Source organism: Pantherophis guttatus, chromosome 4, assembly GCF_059756535.1.
Source record: "Pantherophis guttatus breed Tessera chromosome 4, ASM5975653v1, whole genome shotgun sequence".
Lineage (NCBI taxonomy): Eukaryota > Metazoa > Chordata > Lepidosauria > Squamata > Colubridae > Pantherophis > Pantherophis guttatus.
In genome coordinates, this window is record NC_142066.1 from 33,223,851 (window position 1) to 33,244,133 (window position 20,283).

Genomic DNA, 20,283 nt, shown 5'->3' on the forward strand with positions numbered 1-20,283 from the left:
TTCCTGAATTTGGGGATACATCCCAAATGTTCTGTATCCCTGAATCCTATTACTGAATCCTCAGAAGCATCCCAAATCCAGATTTTCTCCCTTGTCTAATTACAAAGTCAAACTTCAAGTAATGCTTGTGTGATTTTAATTTGTTTAATTTGTAAATTTAATTTGTTTAAGTTAAACAAATTTGAAAGGATGTCAAGGTAAAGAACCATCAATATTCATGAATGATTTATAAAGAACAAAAAGAAAATAAACCAAACACTTCTGCTTAGAGGAACACACTACCTAAAAATCAGCACAGGTAGGATCAGAAAGTGGGCTGGGAACAGAAATGGAAATAACTTTGAAAGAGGTCATTACATGTTTCTTAGTTCCTGAAGAAGTAGGAGCTTCTAAGGCAGCACTGTTAGGGTTTTTATTTTCTTTAGAAGAAACTAGGAACTTCTATATAATTTATTTTTATATACGTGTCCCATAGGATCTTGTCAAAAATCTTAACTTGACCAATATATTCTTCATAGGAAACTGTCTGGAACTTAACAATAACAAAATGACCACTGTAACAACCTCTTTTTTTTCTTTTTCTTTTAAAAATGGTATTGCTACTTTCTTCTGCTTTTTCAGATTTTTGTATTTTGGTAATTTCGTGCTAGAGTTTTTGAAGCTACTAAATGAAAACCCCATCATTTAAGATTAATTCAGTATTGCTTCTTTAGAAGCTGGCCAGCTACCAGTAAAATATCACACCTGAATAAAAGTGTAAAAAGCTTATTTTGTTGGGGAAAATCCATTTGATGACTCTGCTCAGATGTTTTACCATATAAAAATAGCACTTCTATAAAAGATGGGTAAACATCACTCACAGCCACTATTAATATTTTATTGTGAGCAACCAACAGTTTATGTGACATGTTAGTCTATATTTCCTCCTTTTTCATTATGTGACATGTTAGTCTATATTTCCTCCTTTTGAGTAACTGAAAACTTTGGTGGTGGTGGTGGAATGTTTACTTCACTTGAAACTAATACATCTCTTTGCTCACCAGGTTCAGTGAATGATGGTGGTGGTAAGTCAAGGGTTTAGTTCTCAGATCATTTGTCTCTACTCTGTTGTCTTTTCCTTTCTATTTGGTGCCACTGATGGGGATGTTGTTGTTGTTGTTAATTGCGAAGTCATGTCCGACCCATCATGACCCCATGGACAATATTCCTCCAGGCCTTCCTGTCCTCTACCATCTTCTGGAGTCCATTTAAGCTCATACCTACTGCTTCAGTGACTCCATACAGCCACCTCATTCTTTCTTGTCCCCTTTTTCTTTTGCCCTCAATCTTTCCCATCATTAGGTTCTTCTTCACTGAGTCCTTCCTTCTCATTAGGTGGCCAAAGTATTCGAGTTTCATTTTCAGTATCGGGCTTTTTAAAGAGCAGTCAGGGTTGATCTCCTCTAGGATTGACCAGTTTGATTACCTTGCAGTCCAAGGGAATTGCAGGAGTCTTCTCTAGCACCATAGTTCAAAGGCCTCAATTCTTTGGTGCCCAGCCTTTCTTATGGTCCAACATTTCACAGCCATACATTGCAACTGGGAAAACTATAGCCTTGACTATAGGCACTTTTGTTGGCAGGGTGATGTCTCTGCTTTTTAGTAAGCTATCTAGATTTGCCATATCTTTCCTCCCCAGGAGCAAATGTCTTTTAATTTCTTGGCTGCAGTCCCCATCTGCGGTGATTTTGGAGCCCAGGAAAATAAAATTTGTCACTAGCTCCATTTCTTCCCCATCTATTTGCCAGGAATTGAGAGGACCGGATGAGGATGAGGATGTGCCATTAAGTCAGTGACCATAAAGACAGATTGTCTTTATTAGTTGGAGAGTCTCAAGAAAAAAGAGAGAGAAGACAAATAAAGATAAAAAGCAGAGCTAAGACTCCTCAAAAATTGTAATCATAAAACTGTCCAATAATTCCTTTTCTGTACCATATTTTTTCCTGCAGAGAATAATTCATATCATACAACAGCTTCATGTTCAGGATTTCCTAGCATTAAAGATACCTCACTGAAATCTGTACAGTTTTTGCTTCCCCAGTCTTGCCAAATACACAGGATTTGACACACACGGTATCCATTCTGTTGGCATTTCAGTTATTAAACTATCACAAACCTGTGAAAGCATATTGATCTGGCTAATCAATGGCCCAGGAAGAATTCATGACTCTGAGAACATGACTTTATGCAGATATTGATTTGTGACTTGAGACGTTTCCCAATCTTTATTTAGAAAAGTCACCCTTAGACTGAATCTATTATATTTAATTAAACCATAATTGATAAGAGATGGCATTAATAAACAAATGTTGATATTTTATCCAGAATGAATTATTTATAACTTTTGGGATGACTTTGGACAGATAAGGTGCTTTGGTAAACTTTCTATAAGTGAATTACAGTAACACTTAACAGAGAATTTTGAAATTTTAATTTTGTTTATTATTATTATTATTATTGCTTACTTTGTCATGAATACATAGAAGACAGGTTAATGATTTGCAAATAGATTTAGTAGTTTAAATTTTTTGGGAGGGCTTGTTTTGCATGGGATTAAGCAAAATGATTGCTAAGTGAAAGGACGCATAACTGTGATTGTGTTTAGGATTTTACTTCAGCTTTCCTTTGATTTGCAAAGTCAGAAGTATATAACCCCAAATTTCTGGGTGAGCACTGGAATGTGACTCACACAGAAGTCAGAGAAAAAGGCAAATCTTGTAGACTTTTTTATCCTCGCTCCCTTTGGAATGCTCACTCCAATCCTGGGATAATTAGCAAGAAGAGAATTGAATTTTTAAAATTTACATTCATTGGAGAGGACGGGATTATAAGAGAGTAAGCAGGTATACAGTTAGGAATACATATAGAAAGGAGTGAGGTAGCACCAGCTGTTTGCCTAGAGCATGGGTGTCAAACTTGCACCGTCATGGAGGTGTACAAGATGGACTTTTCCCCTCTTTGCTAAACTGGGCATGGGCATGGCCAACACATGACGTGTCCGGCCCACGGGCCGTGAATTTGACAGTTCTGGCCTAGCGCATCTGCTGCATGCTGCTTAGAAAATGATTAGGGTCTTGTCAGTTTCTGAAGCAGTTATCAACTGGCTAATTAAGGTTACATTATTGAGCTTGTTAACATGCGGTTAGCACTTTTTATGCAGCTGCTATGGTGTGGAGAAATTTCTTTCTTACACGGAGGACAATCTTTCTTCTGTGAGGGATAGAAAAAGAAAAAAGTAGGTTAAGTACAAGATAACATGTACTAATTGACTGTAATAGTGAACATGTGACAGAGAGAGATGTCATAAATGTAGACATTGGTCTCAAAGTTACTTTTTTATCACTGTTGTAACTGCAATCAGTAACTAAGGCAGTAATTAAATAGGACTAGCTGTAGTTGTATGCTCATATTTTATGTATTATTGGTACAAACATGAGGCTGTTATTCAGTGGCAAAATCAGAAAAACTTAAAATTTCCACCCAGAACTATGTTATGAGCATTATGGGACAGAAGCTCATTGTTGCATGACCTTCTTTAGTTACCATAGGTTTTTATTCCCATACAGTGGTTTGTGTAACTGTGGAACATGAGTCATTGAATTATGAGAAAAAAAGCCGCAAAGGTGAAGCCTGTAATTTCTGGTTATCAGTCCAGCAAGTTGATGTGGAAGGCACTTAGACCTCTGATTTATGCTTGCTGATTTCATCACAGAATTTTATTGATAGGCACACAAGAGAGAAAGAACAGCATGAGTAAAGATTTAATCAATGCAAATAATCCTAATGCCGAATTCTATGTCCTTTTCATGGCATCCAGGCATAGGTTAAAATCAGTGGTAGTTTCAAATTTTTTTACTACTGGTTCTATGGGTGTGGCTTGGTGGGCATGGCAGGGAAGGAATGTAAAATCTCCATTCCCACCCCACTCCAGGGGAAGGATACTGGAAAATCTCTATTCCATCCCCAATCCAGGGGAAGGTTACAACAAAATCCCCATTTCCTCCTGATCAGATGTGACTTGGGAGCAGAGAATAGATGGGGGCGGGGCCAGTCAGATTTTTAATTACCAGTTCTCCACTACTCAAAATTTCCGTTACCGGTTCCCCAGAACTGGTCAGAACCTGCTGAAATCCACCTCTGGTTACAGTTTTCCTCATAATGTCTGGCTTGCCTTGGGATGGAAATATATAATCAAGTATCCAAGTTCCCTTCCAGCCTTATGATTTGATTTTTATGTTTATGAATAAAAGCTTTTAAAACTTTTATTAAAAAATGTTAAAAAACAAAACGCCAACATTTAAAAAAAACAAAGAAATTGGACTTTCTTGGTTTTTCTTTGATGACGTTTTGCTTCTCATCCAAAAAGCTTTTTCAGCTCTGACAGGATAGTGGGGAATGGAAGAATATATACTCCTTGCAGACACTTGGTCATTTGCATCCTTTCAGAGGGAAGCTGAAGCACTTAGAGGTTTATCAGTGTTCTCAGTGTCACCTGAGTAGTGTTCTTGGTTCCTGTAGTCTACAATTTTTCATCTAGAAATCCATCCCTCCTTTCCCAACATTCAAAACCTGTTCATCCCAAATTGTATAGCTATAGACTTTTAATCTGTATTCCAAGGGCAGTACAAAGTGTAGAGGAATTTAAATATTATTTGCTTCAACAAATACTGATTTATATCTTAAATATATACCTAAAACCTAAAGTTTTAGGTATATATTTAAGATATAAATCAGTAAATCTTAATTACTTAAGATATAAGTAAGTGAAGCAATAATGTAATGAAATATGACATAGAAATTTACTGTATTACTCTGCAGGTAGCTTCAAATAATTTGGGGTTATTTTAATCTCTTAGGTGGGAATTTTAAAGATTTGCTTATTGATATGATGATTATTTCATTAATTTCATTAAGGAAAGAGAGAAAGTTTTATGAGCTGTGGTGATGCTGTGGTTAGAATGCAGTACTGCAGGCTATTTCTGCTGACTGCTGGCTGCCTGCAGTTTGGCAGTTCGATTCTCACTGGGTCAAGGTTGACTCAGCCTTCCATCCTTCTGGGGCTGAAATAATGAAGATTCAGATGGGGGGAGGGGGAGAAATATGCTGACTCTGTAAATCGCTTAGAGAGGGCTTGAAAGCACTGTGAAGTGGTGTATAAGTCTAAGTGCTATTGCTATTGCTAAGTCTTTCTAACTGCTAACCAAAAACAACCTAAATGTTTAGTAACACATACTTCAGGTTACTTGCCTGAAACATTGTCAACTGATGGGACCCACAAGGTATGGCTTTCTATTATGGTCTCTGTCTCTGTAACCATGCCACACAACCACTCTACAAAAACTGTTCTCAGTCTGATTGGCTTCAATTTAAGGAAACAAATAAGATAAAAATAATCCTTGGGAAATAGTTTCCTTCATTTGAAAGAATATCTTTTTATTCTGGAATGTTGCCAACCCAATATGAAAAGGTACTCATTTTTGTACATTTTCTATCTCCTACTTACCCTAGTAATATCTAGTTGAAACCACAATATAAAAAAGATGTTGAGACTCTGGAAATAGTGCAGAGAAGAGCAACAAAGACGATTAGGGGGCTGGAGACTAAATATATGAAGAATGGTTGTAGGAATTGGTTATTCTAGTTTAGAGAAAAGAAGGACTAGGAATGAGATGATAGCAGTGTTTCAAGATTTGAGGGGCTGCCACAAAGAGCACCAGAAGGCAAGAGAAGAAACAAGGGATGGAAACTAATCAAGGAGAAAAGGAACCTAGAACAAAGGAGAAACTTCACAACAGTGAGAATAACTGAATACTGGAATGGCTTACTTTCAGGAGTTGTGAGGGCTCCATCACTGCAGGCTTTTAAGAAGATACTGGAGAACTGTTTATCTGAAATGGTACAGGGTCTCCTGCTGAAGGAGGAGTTGGACTAGAAGACCTCCAAGGTCCTTCCAACTCAGTTATTCTATGTTATTATACTAAATACCTGATCTAGGAGGGGCTTTTGCTTAATCCAGCAACCATTCTAATAAAATAAATTGACAGAGGACTGCAGCCTAAAACAATAATCTAGTTTCTACAAAACTATTTGGAAAATAAGAATTGTTTTAATTGCTTTCCTTTTCCTGGGTGATCTTCTTCTTTATAACTCATCAGCAAATAAGAAAACCAAGAATTTAAATTCTGCTTCTAAATATCAAGGCCACAGATCTTTTAATCATTTGAATTAAATGTCTCAAGGTGTTTACAAATAGTAAACATTGCTTTTATTGTTATGATACATCAGAGTAAAATTTTACAATGATAGACATATTTTGTTCCAGGAGCAGCATAAACTAATATATAAAGAAAATTATCCAGTAGTAGTAACAAACAAAATCATCTATTAAAATAAGTTAAAGGAAGGAAAGAAAGGGATGGGAATTAAGTACAATAATTAAAGAAAATTATAGATTACAAATTTTACATTAAATTGATTCCAGTTAAATCCAGTAGCTTCTGACAGCAGTAGCTATAGCAAAGTCATTCCTTTCCTGAAAAAAATCACTTAGTAAAAGAAGACTTGGAGATTTTCGTTTTAGTTCAGGGGTAGAACAATTCTGCACTTTGGTCTCTTCAACAAGGCAAGGAAGCACCCTTCTGGAGACTTCAAAAATCTTCTTCCAGTGAGTGCCAGGTTGGTGTCCCAGTTCCTCAAAGGTTCTCACTTTTGCAGCCAATCAGACGTTGAGATGATGTCCAAAATCAGGACACGAACTAGAAACAGCTTCTTCCTTTATGAATTTATATTGATAGGAGTCTTAGCTGTAGATCAGTGTTGCCAAACAAGGTTCAAATCAGAACGGAGTGCATAGCTGAGCGCCAAAGAAAAGAAAGCATGGAGAAAAAATTCCACCCTTTAGGTGGACATTGCAGCATCTTCACTGTTTTAAAGATACATGTCTTTTCATAGTGATCTCAGAGATTATTTGAAAACAGAGTATGTTCCTTGAACCAAGTCTTTCTGGCAGCCCAATATTGTTGTTATCTTTGTTGTCAGGTTAAGTGATGTTGGAAATACATTTTGGTGGGGAAGAGTGGAAACTCTTTTGTGGGGAAGGAAGAGCAACAACATGCCATATGATATTAGGAGGAGGAAGAGTAGTACCATTGTCAGTAATCCCAGGAGGAAAGGGAAAAGACAGTTTATCACTGGCAGGAGGCCTTTGAAGATTTTGGAAAGCTCCTCTCAAGCTACCTCTGGATTTGGTAGTACGCAATTCTTATCATGATTCCCAGCCAAAGCCTGAAGAATGGTCAGCCTTATCTTCATTCTTGTGGTAAGCCACATGACTTAAATCATATTTTTATTGATTTAACACTAATTAGAACTTTAATGCTTTTTTTTTTTAATTTGATTTATATGTCGCCCTTCTCCGAAGACTCAGGGCGGCTTACAATGTGCTCAGCAACATTGTTGTGGTATTAATCACCATAATATTGGTAATATAATAATATGATAATATAATAACAATAATACTTAACATTATCTTCTTTATCAACTCTCCACATTAACATTCCTTCTTTTTATATCTTCTCCTTTCTAACTTCTGTTTCTGTTGTCTAGCCATTGATAAAATATGTCCCATATTAAGAAATATTCAGTTTCTTCTTTATCCTTAATAGTAAGATTAGTTTATCCATACATGTGTTATGATTGTTTAAAAATAACTGTACCCAGACAACACACTTTGATGAAAATTGAATGTTATATAAATAAAACAAATAAAACATAAAAAGGAAAAAAAAAGAATTTTAATGCTGATCTGCCTCCAGTTTGGAGAATCTATAGATTTCTATGTAGAGCTGCACCAGCAGCATTTTGTGTAAAAAAGATTTCACCTGGGGACATAGGTAAGCTGAAGGAGGAACGTCTAAGTCTCTCAGAAGAAGATCAATTTGACAGATATCAGAAAAAGCACGAGAAGAGGGGTATTGTGTCCTACACTATTACTTTCACATGGGCACTCGGAAAATTTTATGTGGGGTATGTGCAGCTGGATCCAATCAGCATAATGTGCTACTGAAGTGTAGACACCAGGCACATCGGCTATGCCGCAGCCTAACCCCCAGCTCACAATTCCTGTCAACAGCCAATTTTCACTTCCATCACATTGGCAAACCATAGGTCCTCCAGAATCACCCTGGAAAGAAAAAGATGTATATTATCACATGTTAATAGGAAGGCTGCTTCATTCCGATATTGACAAATTGAAATGCAAATTTCCTTGCAGCAAAGTATTTATTTCTTTAACTAAACGCCTCAACTTTAGCCTGGGAATCTTCAGTAAATTGCCTGTTCACCAAACATACTTATCACAGTTTTGGGGTTAATGCAATATATTGATTGATAATTCAGTAAAATGGGTCTGGATTCGCACACTAAGTCCTGCACTAAGTCCTCAAAACCTAACCATATTTAACACTGTTAATAAACAGCAGGTTGTTAACTGACCTGCAAAACATAAGCATAGCCATGCAAGATAATAATACTTCTTCTGCTATGTCATGAGACCAATCAATGGTATCAAAAAAAATCTTTTCCTAGAATCACCTGGCTATCCTCGGTCCTCTGAAATTCATATCCAAAATGAAATCTACACACAGTTATATTGAGAGCCATATGAATTTATTACTATTCCTTAAATCCTCTTCAGAACTAGTCAAAAGAAGCAGATATGGGACATCCTTCCAACTGTTTTGGACTTTTAAATCTGGTTAGGGATTTATAGGAATATGAATTCATAAGAATTCATGTCCAAAATGTTTGGAGAACAACAAGTTGAGCCAGTAATGCATTTTAATGAGAAATGAGCCACAGTGGCACAGGAGTTAGAGTGCAGTATTGCAGGCTACTTCAGCTGACTGCCGGCTACCTGCAATTTGGCAGTTCAAATCTAACCAAGCTCAAGGTTGACACAGCCTTCCATCCTTCCAAGGTGGGTAAAATGAAGACCCAGATTGTTGGGGGTGATATTTTGACTCAGTAAACTGCTTAGAGAGGGCTGTGGAGTGGAGCATTGTATAGTGATATATAAGTCTAAGTGCTATTTCTATTGTTATTTTAAAGATTTGATCTCTTAGTACATGGCTAAGCAATTTTGATCTTATGCAGGGCAGTTGGATATGTTATTTTGCCCCATGTTCTTGATATTACTGGAGATGGCAGATCAGAAATGTTTGGCCTAATTTTTAAATACTTTTTCAAGTTTTGTGTAGCAGTTTCATTAAGTTTCTGAGAGGCTTAGCTCCTCTGTTTTTTGTCTTAGTCAGCAAAATTAAGCAGCAATCACTTCACTGATTGAAAATCCCCATGAAGCTTTCCATCCAATTTCAAGAGCTGAATCTTGAAGAGCTTTTCTGGACACTATGTAAGGCCTCTTGCTGATGATTACCCAGACCTATCTTGAGAGTTTGAAGAGCACTGCATACTTCCCTGAATGAAGGAAGCTCTGGGAGAACTCTGCATCCTTTATGAGCAGGTTCATAAATTTTCCATATCAACATTGACAGGGTTGGTACAACAAACTTAAATTGATTGATTGATTGATTGATTAGTTAATTAATTAATTAATTCATTCTCATTGCTCCACACAAGGAACCATAAACTAACATTAAGAGTTAATATCCTATACCTCATCAGGCCCTTAGCAACCCCACTACCCAACCAAGGTTAATACAGTTTAATTCATTACACAAATTCAATCCCTACAATTTTAACTGTCTTATGTCATAGAAACATAGCTACATTTTTGAGCACCATACCTGACAGGAATCTTTACCCCCTTTTAAGCTACCCGCACAGATCATACCAGCCCTGATAGGGGAATGGGGCAATATTGTAACATTGAGCATGTTGTATAAAGAGTTGCATAAATCTGTATTGATGATAGACACTTCAACTTCTTGAAGGGTTTGGGGAGGTTTCAGGTCCACTGCAAAAAAGGAAGGTTTTGCATTATAAAATGCAGAGAACAAGTAACTGAGTTTATATTCACTGTAAATTTAGTGCCAAATCTTCAACATTCCTCAACTTCATTTTAAAGAACAAATTTAATTTTTCTTGTTGCGATTTGCCAGAAGACACATTTGCTAACCAGATTGATGATTTTAGGGAAGTAAATATTAGTGTTGTGGCAGACCTGCCCCAGTCCGATCCCTTAGGAAAGACAGATCCTTGATTCCAATTGGTTGAAGTGATAAGTTCTTTTATTAAAAGATGCTGGTTGCAGTAAAATAAGGATAGGACTAATTTTCCTTCATTCAAAAGATACAGAAAGTTTCCTGACTTCCCAGCTCTCCCCGCAATCCATCTTCATCCACCTGGGTTGTTTTGAGAACACTGAGATGTTTAGGGTAATTCACATTCTTTCTCAGGGTGAATGGCCTTGAGTGCTGGGAAAAACTGGTTCTGAGCTCTCTTGCTCTTTGATAAGCTGTCAAATGGGTTGATTGCCCATTTGTTCCCCTCCCAAGTTCTGCTCCTCCCTCCTATCCTTTGATGGCAGGATGCCAGCAAGGTGCCAAACTGAAGATGGCAGATCTAACAGGGTTGTTTCCCATAAATTTTTACTGCTCTTCTCTCCCAAAACAGAACAGAACAGGACAGGAAAGAAACATACTTATGTCATATAGGCACAGTAGTTGTCTGTCGAAAGTAAATTATAATGGGACAAGGAAGACTAAAACTTTTCAACCACTATGTTCTACACATAATTACATATACAAGATGTGAGATCACAGCTGCCAGTTCTTAGCTGATGTACTAGAATTTTGACTAATAGATGAGTAAGATGTAGTCTTGTGATTATATCTGCTCTCCAAGCTGTCTGGTTGATGAAACCAACATAAACTATTTTGAGCTGGAGAACATATGAAATATAAAGGATAGTCCCTAAAATAGGCATGTTGCTTTAAAAAAAAGGAAAATCTTGACACTTGTCCTTCAAATCAGCCTAACCACTATATAGTTTAATCTGTTTTTTGGCCCTCCATCCCACTCCATCCCTCATATTATGTGTAGATCTTTAGGATGAAAAGAATGACAATTCAGAACCCAAAGGCATTACATCTTTACTTGCTCCCTATTGTTTTGCAGCTAATCAGGTCTCTGTGAAGAAGCCTGAATTAATTAAAATTGAAGATTTGAAATTTGGTGTGATCCAGTTCAAATTTACAAATTAAAGATCAGGAGCAAACTGATTCAGTTTGGACCTCTGGAAAGATTAAAAAACACTCGGAAATAACCTAATTTGCTTTGCTGCTTCCAATCAGGTCCCAGATGTCTTTTGCAATTTTGCTTTGATGGGATGACTCAACTGATCTTTCTGGAATCAAAAACCCCTTCAGATATTTTAGTGCCATTTTCTGCCATTGGAAAAAAGGACTCTATTTGATGTCTGGGACTGACTCAGATTAAGCTTTGCTGGTGCTGTTATGGATTTTAGTGGCAATAGGTTCCACTAGTTACTGTTACTATCCTGAGCTTGCTGCTAATTTTTAAACCTTAAAAAGAACCTTAAGAAAAAGAAGAATCCTACTACTTTTAAGTAAGCCAAAATGATTTTTAATCATTCTGCTCTGCTTTGCCTTCTTCATCCTTGTCCCTAACTCGATCTCATCCCAATTTAAATCCTACATCATATTCAGATACTTCATGCTTCTAATGAAAGTTTATGCCATTTAATAACATTTACTACCCTGTTTCCCAGAAAATAAGACCTCCCTGGATAATAAGCCCAATTGGGCTTTTGAACGCATGCACTAAAATAAGGCCCCCTGAAAATAAATCCTCCCTGAAAATATTTAAACGCATGTGCAGCTGGTCCCTGCCATTTCCTCTGGTTAGGGTTCTTTACTGTGTAACTTTATGCAGAGTTTTATGCAAAACTCTAGTTTGGCCTCAGTGTCAATGCAGAATAATGGTCTCGTCTCCTCAAGTTTGTATCTGGAGCATCTTCCTGGATTAAACTGTGTCCCGTTAGTCCTTTATGTAACTTCAAGTTACAGTAGTGGCCAAAATTGTGGAAACCTGGGAAAAGTGAATTTTCTAAAAATAGCTAATAACACCACTTTTTTCTGGGAGCAGTACCATAAAATTATATATCAATGGAAAGATAATTTAATTAAGAATGTAATGCAATTACTTTTATGAAGGATTTGCTATTAGAATAGCAGTTACAGTTTAAAGAAGAAAAGTGAAACACACAGAAAAAAATGAGATATACAAAAATTATCACCACAGAAAAAAACGTGATATAAAGAAATTATCACCAGGTCAGTTAATACTTAGTTGGATAACCTTTAGCATGTATTATGACCTTACAATGTCTTTCCTTGGAGTGAACCAAGTCTTTTAGTTCTGTCGCTGTTATAATGTGAAACCAAGATTGAATGATAGCTTCTATTAATTGGGTTTTATTGGTGGGTCGCTTCTGACTAACAGGTTTCTTTAGTGGGCTTCATAGATTTTCAATTGGGTTAAGGTCTGGGCTATTCCCAGGCCATTCCAGCAGTGATAGAGTTTCAAGATAATATGATTATCTTGAAACTCCCCCCCCTCTGCAAAAATGGCATTATTAGCCATCAAGCATCAAAAATACACTTTCCCCAAAAGGTTTCCAAAATTTTGACCACTATTGTACTTTGGTGCAATAAGCAAATAAACAAATTTTTAAACATACCAAATTTCATACCTTAAAGATGTGAAAGGATGAAAAGGTGTCAGATCAAACATACATCCCATTTTCCTCACTCACCCTTAGATGCTGTTCTTCCCCATCCAGTGACCCAGCAGCTGGAATTGTCAGGGAACTTCACAGAAGACTCTGGGAGACACATAGGCATGATGTATTTGGTGAACTCCACAGTGTCGTTTAGCTCCAACAAAGCGATGTCATACATAGTGTCATTAGCTGTGTATTGAGGATGAATAATAATTTGTTGGATGGCAAATTTCTCTGAGGTATTTGAAGGGTTCATGAGTTGGTGGTCGCCTAACCCCACAAAAATTTTGTTAAAGCCTTCAGGGAGCCTGTAAATGTTAACAATTAAAAAAAAATGTCAACAGCAATTGACGGATGCGGACCTATTGAGAGTACTGCAGGATTTTGACATTTGTTGAAAAAATTCCTGAAATTTACATTTCCAGAGGCACTGGATTTTGTCTGAATTTAATTTCAGCATGCTTCCTCATATCCAGCTTTGCCATATTTAAAGATGCCAACAGCAATATTTATTCATTTGTATACTATTTCCATCAGTGCTGGCTCAGGATTATATGGTGTCCCTAGGCCACATTGACTGATGGATTCATTTCTTGCCAATGTGAAGATTTGCATTTTTAGAATGATTTGGAACTATTGACATTGGCACCCACAAGCCAGTGCCTATTTGGCTTTAATCAAAATCCAGCTCTGATTTCCACATCAGTATTCACATTGAGTGATATGCAAATGGGAAAGTACCTTCCATTGAAACTCTGCAGAGGAAAGCAATCTTTTATTAATATGTAACTAAAGCAGGATCTGAATTTTGGTCAAAAAGAAAAAGCATTGTTGTGTCCTTTTTGTGTTGAGGTAGTCCTCGACTTACAGTATGAATAGTTTCTTTAGTGACCTTTCAAAGTTACAATGGTACAAAAAAAAGTGACTTAGGACCATTTTTCACATTTATGACTGTTGCAGCATCCCTATGGTAATGTGATTTACATTTGGATGCTTGACTATTGACTCACATTTATGACAGTTGCAGTGCCCTGGGGTCATGTGATCCCCTTTAACAACTTTCTGACAAGCAAAGTCAATGGGGAAGCCAGATTCACTTAACAATCATGTTACTAACTTAACCACTGCACTGATTCACTTAACAAATGTGGCAAGAAAACTCCTAATATGGGGCAAAACTCACTTAACAAATTTCTCACTTAGCAACATAATTTTTTGGCTCTATTGTGGTCATTTATATGGACTACTTTATAATAGGACTACTTATATGTATCCTTATTTGTGATGTGAGCACAAAAAAATTGGCAGTAGAATGACCCTGATGCAATGCCATTTTCTTCATTTGACTCCTCTGTGACTATTTCTGAAAGACAAAAAAGACTGTATAGTGGATGTGGTAGTTTCTGAAGGCAGCAGAAGAGAAGAGAAAGAACTGGAAATCCCTAAATCCGAAGACCTGTGAATAGAAACAGAACGACTGGCAAAAGAAAGCAAAGGTAGTATCAATACTAACAGCCACCTTGTGTGCAATCTCAAAGCATCTGGAGGGTTAATTGAATACCACTGGCATTGACAAAATCACCATTAGTCAATTGCAAAAAGGCAGCTTTACTTCTTCTACATCTTGCAACAATACCTTTAACACCATCAAACAACATCTGCCTATTCCAGATGTTCCCTAGTCCTTGGGAAAGACTTGATAGGTGGATAAAATGCCAAATCAAGTCTAAATATCTGGCTATGTAACAAGCCATAATAATGCTTTTTTCCTGGAAACTCTAGTTTATTAAAAAGAACATAATAATAGTCAGCTATCTATTTTTGTCACTTAATTTTACAGTCCAGGAACTTACCAGATGAAGCAATGAGCAGCCGTCAGCACCCACTTCTTGTCTATGAGAGTGCCACCACAAAAAGTTATGTTGAATACTGAAAGGCCCGCTTGCCATGGCCATGACCCTTCAGAAGCTGGTTGGCCTCCAACAATTCTTGTAGAGATTAGTGGCTTCTTACAACCTGCCAAGAAAGAGCAGAATAGAAGAAATGAGTGAGAAAAAGAATGAGAGGGAGGAGGAGTTTGGTGTAATGGTTAAGGCACCAGGCTAGAAACTGGGAGACTATGAGTTCTAGTTGTATCTTAGACATGAAGCTACTGGATCACCTTGGCCAGTCATTGTCTTTCAACCACTTTCAAAATATTGCCTGAACATTACAGGGACTAATTCAGACAGTCATTTGGAGTCAATCCTTACTTGAAAAGGAACAACAATGAATTTTAAAAAATATTTTGGATTATAATAAGAACAAAAGGGACTTTCCCCCATACCTCTGAAGCTCAACAATGGAAACCCTGCAAGAAACAAACTCTCCCTTTTGGAATGAATTTGTATATGATTTTCAGATATTTAATAAACTATAAATTGGAAGAGGAAACGGTCAAAGAAAATATGATAATATGGGCAAAAAATATAGGCCAAAACATAGAATTGGAAAAATGGGACAAATTATGGACAGAAAATCTCAAACTGACAATGTCGATACCATATAAAGAAAACCTCTACAAGATGTTTTACAGATGGCACCTCCCACCGGCACGCCTGGCGAAAATGTTTCCAAATGTGTCACCAATGTGTTGGAAATGCAAGTCGCAAAAGGGGTCATATTACCATCTCTGGTGGTCTTGTAGAAGAGCACATTACTGGCAAGAAATCAAGTTAATGATTGAAGAAATAACAAAGCAGAAGAAAAATTGGAAATCAGAACTATTACCAACAGAAGAAAAAATAATTGCAAAAATAACAGAATGTGCAGAAATGGACAGACTCACAAAAGAGCTACAAGAGAAAGAGGACACTGATTATTATGCAGTCTGGCAAAAATGGTATTCCTGGCTAGAGGGAAAGATAGGATTGATAAAATAATACTTATACAAAACATAACCAAGAAACACAGACAATCACATAGGAGGTAGACTACATGACTGTATGTATAAATAGTTAGAATGGTTATTAGAAGGATGTATAGAAGTAATAGATACTTATATAGAGAGAAAAGTTTAAAAATAGAGTTATGTCTTGGATATGTAAAAAAGTAAAAATAAGTAAGCACATAAAATAGATCTCTAAAAGAGAAATAGAGGTGAAATAGAAAATAATCACTGATGCAACAGTTTTCTAGAAGTCAGCCGATAGGCTGAAACAATGTTAGTTGTTATTTAGTTTGTTTCTCTTTTTTGTATTGTCTTTATGTATACATGTTTGTAAGTATTTTTGTCTTATGTTTTTGTTTAATAATTTTTAAAAAAAAAAAAAGAATTTGTATATGATTTTCAGAAGAAAGTTTCCAATGATTTTGTGTCTCCTGAGAAACAAGTTAATATTTAACATGCATATCTATTTAACTTGTCAACTCAGTATGAGATCCACTCCTGTATTTAGATCAGCAATAGGCTTCATTCATATGTTGATTTTGATCCTGTTCCAAGGAAAAGCCTGGTTTCTTTTTTAACATGGAAGAGCATAACTCAAGCATGGTCAAATAATGAATTACTTGGCAAGGAACAAAGCATTATAAGATAACCTTTGTTGCCATTTTTTCTATGTACATATTAAAAATGAAATTCTGATGCCCCCTGTCATGCCCCCCCCCACGTATACCCACCCACACACACTGTCCTGGATAGCACTTATATGCCATGGCCTGGATAGAAGGTATGGAACTTCCAATAATCTTTTCTGCTATCCTTACCACTCTCTTCACCACCTTCTTGTCCAAAACGGTAATACTTCCAAATCAAATACTAATATAATATGAGTGGATGCTTTCAAGAGTCCCTCTGTAGAAAGTGATAAGGACAGGGGAAGGAAGATGTGCTCTTCTCATATGATGTAGAAAATGTAGATGCTACCATACCTGCTTCACAGTGTCTTGTTGAGCCACCAAGCTAGCCTAGTCGTTATTTCATATTATATGTTATTTTTTTAACATTTCTTCGTCTAACTTGTTAACAATAAGAAAGTGATAAAATGCAACTGGAGTTACAGCAATGGTTCTGAATATTATATTGTGCTGGAAACAACAAAACAACATATCTAAGATTTTCTAAAATGCAAATGGGTTTCCTTTTCACCATTCAGTGCCAATTTGTGCAGAAAGTTTCTAGGGAACATAGAAATTCCTACCTACTTCTGGGTCAGCAGCACCTGTTGGAAAAAGAAAAGACAAGTAACTTTAATTTTCCAAATAAGATTTAAACCCCCCCCCGGGGATTTAAAAAAAGGGTGAAATGTCATAAGAGATTCTGGTTACAGTCAGTTCTGAGGTATTGTAAAACTGATACACCTGACAAGTTATTGCAGATTGCCAGTAGGTCAGAGGTGGAGTCCAGGATCCCTATCACCTCAAGAAAGATGGCTGGTTAATGAGGAAAAATTGACTAAAACACACTCTAGTGCTACCTAGTTTATACTGTCCATTTCAGTATCTTTTCTTCTAACTTTAAGAAGCATTTCAAAACCAGGTAAAGAGCTAAAGTATTCCTCAAATTATAACTACAATTAGGACCAGAATTTCTGTGGCTAAACAAGGGGGTTATTAAGTGAACCATGTCTGATTTTACAACCTTTCTTGTCATGATTATTAAGTGAATCAGTGTAGATGTTAAGTGGATAACATGGTCATTAAGTGAATCCAACTCTCCCACTGACTTTGGTTGTCAGAATCTCTCTGGGAAGATCACAAATGGTGATCACATGACCCCAGTTAGTAGAGACTCTGGATGGTTTGCCTTTATAGCGTTTCACATTTTGTTAGATGGCAAAATATGGATTTCCACATGTTGGAAAATTACTGTGAATAATTTCCAGTTCAGTTTGCACCCAGCACACTCTCACTTGCTCCCTACCTCCTTATACTAGGAAACACACCAGGATCATTAAAATATTTAAGAATTAAAAGTATGTTAAAAGAGCAGAAGTGTCTGAGGTTGGGGGATCAAATAGTCAAGATTACAGGTATGGAAATATAATCAAAGACCCATTCTTCTTCTTCTTCTTTTTTACACACATCAAGGTATGGCTTCATTGTACAGTTGCAGTTAACAACTTGACCTTGTGATTTTCCTTTGTGCATTTATACCACATCATGTATTTATTACTTAGCTCACATCCATCTTTATTTCCTTTAAAAGCTGTGGGGGAATTAAAAGGGGGGGGATTTACACATCTTTAAATATGGCCTCCCCTAAATAAATACCTTTCTCACCTTGCAATCTAGTCAGATGAAGAAACCAGACAATGAGTACAATAGGTGAAAAAGTCATAGTTGTCTTCTGCTGTAAACTGAAAGGCCTCCAAAGTAGTTCAGTTTCAGTCAATTTGGGACAATAGTTACGCTGTTTCAATCTCAATCTTTTGGTATTGGTTTAGTAAACTGTAATACAGAGAATAAAGGCATTAAAATCTAGAAATGTCAGTTCTTTACAGTTTCTAGATCAAGGCAGGTACTCTAAGAGTCTTTAAGGTGACCAGACGTCCCGCTTTTGGCGGGACAGTCCCGATTTTTAGCAATTTGTCCCGTGTCCCACGGCGTTTCAAAAAAGTCCCGATTTTTCATTCTGCCTCCTGAGTCCCGCTGCCTCTTGAGCCCCAACTGATGGCTAGAAGAAAAAAAAACTGTTTAAACTCTTGCCCGGGGCTTCAAAGGGCCGCCCTACAGGCAATCAGTGTAAAGAGTTCCTGAAGCAGTTTTTTTTCCCCCTAACTAAGCTGCAGAAACGAAACCGAAACCAGGATCTTTGGTGCAAACATGACAAAATGAGGCAGAGAGAGATTTATTTTTATTTTTATTTTTCCTCCCCAAAAAAGGTAGGTGAAAAACTGCAAACAATGGGAAATTTAGGAGGAGAGTTCAAGATTTTAAAACACAAAAGAAAAAAAAGCTGTATTTAACTAGGGAATTGTAATAATTGAGATACTATTAATTGTATATTGTGTTGAAAGCAGAAATGGTTAAGTTGTGGTTCAGAGGAATATATGGGGGAAATTATTTGGTTTACTATTATTGGTAAATATAATTAATTGATTTGTAAGAAATTGGATTGCATGGAAATAATTGGAATATTCATGTTCATATTGATTAATATACAAAAAAGATAGTTTTATAACTAATTGATTTATATTAAAATGTTGAATTTGTATTAAACAACTGTATTACATAATTACATAATTAACCAATGTGAGGATGGATATAAAAATAGATGACAATGGGAAGGGGTATAATATAGAATAGAAGGGAAAAATTGAATTTGATTAAGATTAGAGATGAGGATGAAGGGTAATATTGGTTTTTTTTAAAAAAATAGATGAGGAATAAATATGGCAAAAAGGAAATATAGAAATTGTAAATTTAATTGAAGTGACTAAACACTGTTTAAATTTGTGAACCGGCCAAATACTCTGTTCAAAGAAAATAAATTGTATGTTTGTATGTGTGTTTCTAATTACTGCTATTTATTCATATTTGTTCTCTTTTATTCTCTAAAGTTTAACCATTCATTCTTTATCTTAATATCTTTATATTTGTTTGGGGTTGGCTTTCTTCCCTTTCATCTTTTTTATTGTACAGCAATCTTTCTCCTCAAACCTACCACCTCTCTCTTTTCTTTCCTTCTTACTTTCTCTTCCCCCCACCCTCTTCTTCTCCTCCCTACTTCCTCTTCCTTTCTCCTTCTCCTCCTCTCTTCCTCCCCCTCTTACCCTCACTCCTACTCTAATTTCCCTTCCCTTCCTTCATCCCTCTCTATTGCTGTATCCTTTTATGCATATGGACTACTCAGAGGGCTGAAAAAGTTATTTTTGACTGGTCCTTGCACTTTTGACCAGTCCTCGAACGACTGTCTTCACATTTTACGTTTTTTGCCCTATCTTATCACCATGGTGAAGAGAAGCAGTTGTGAAATGAGTGACATGGTTGTTAAGGATGCTGCATGGGCATAAATGTGAGGATGGTCATAAGTGTGAGGACCAGTCAAAAGTGCGAGGACCTGTCAGAAATGACTTTTTTCAGCCCTCTGGTTAGTCCTTTTGTGCATATGGACTACTCAGAGGGCTGAAAAAGTTATTTTTGATTGGTCCTCGCACTTTTGTCCAGTCCTCAAACTTACAACTGTCCTCACATTTTACATTTTTTGCCCAGTCTTATCACCATGGTGAAGAGAAGCAGTTGTGAAATGAGTGACATGGTTGTTAAGAATGCTGCATGGGCATAAATGTGAGGATGGTCATAAGTGTGAGGACCATCAAAAGTGCGAGGACCTGTCAGAAATGACTTTTTTCAGCCCTCTGAGTAGTCCCTATACACATAGCCATGGCCACCCGGTCACATGACCAGGTAGCCACGGCCATCCAGTCACATGACCAGCTAGCCACGCCCACAAAATAAGCCACGCCCACAACGGTGTCCCTCTTTACCAATCTTAAAAT

At 36.8% G+C, this 20,283-nt stretch overlaps 1 protein-coding gene across 1 annotated transcript; it reads right to left on the reverse strand.

Annotated features, from left to right (window-relative positions):
* Nucleotides 1-6,234: 6,234 nt before the first annotated feature.
* Nucleotides 6,235-18,544, reverse strand: LOC117669076 (prostasin-like). Its single transcript, XM_034423198.3, has 6 exons — nucleotides 18,065-18,544; nucleotides 16,984-17,004; nucleotides 14,656-14,818; nucleotides 12,836-13,110; nucleotides 9,843-10,012; nucleotides 6,235-8,221 (listed from the first exon to the last, which is right to left on the reverse strand). The coding sequence occupies exons 1-6, from the start codon at nucleotides 18,120-18,122 to the stop codon at nucleotides 7,961-7,963; spliced, it is 948 nt and encodes a 315-aa protein (XP_034279089.2). The 5' UTR covers nucleotides 18,123-18,544; the 3' UTR covers nucleotides 6,235-7,960.
* Between the last annotated feature and the right edge of the window lie 1,739 nt (nucleotides 18,545-20,283).

Excerpts from the sequence above, each read along its gene's own strand:
- LOC117669076 (XM_034423198.3), bottom strand. The coding sequence starts at position 18,122 with ATGACTTTTTCACCTATTGTACTCATTGTCTGGTTTCTTCATCTGACT. Across the intron at positions 17,005-18,064 it reads TCATCTGACTAGATTGCAAG|GTGCTGCTGACCCAGAAGTA; the intron begins GTGAGAAAGGTA and ends TTTTTCCAACAG. Across the intron at positions 14,819-16,983 it reads TGCTGCTGACCCAGAAGTAG|GTTGTAAGAAGCCACTAATC; the intron begins GTAGGAATTTCT and ends CTTTCTTGGCAG.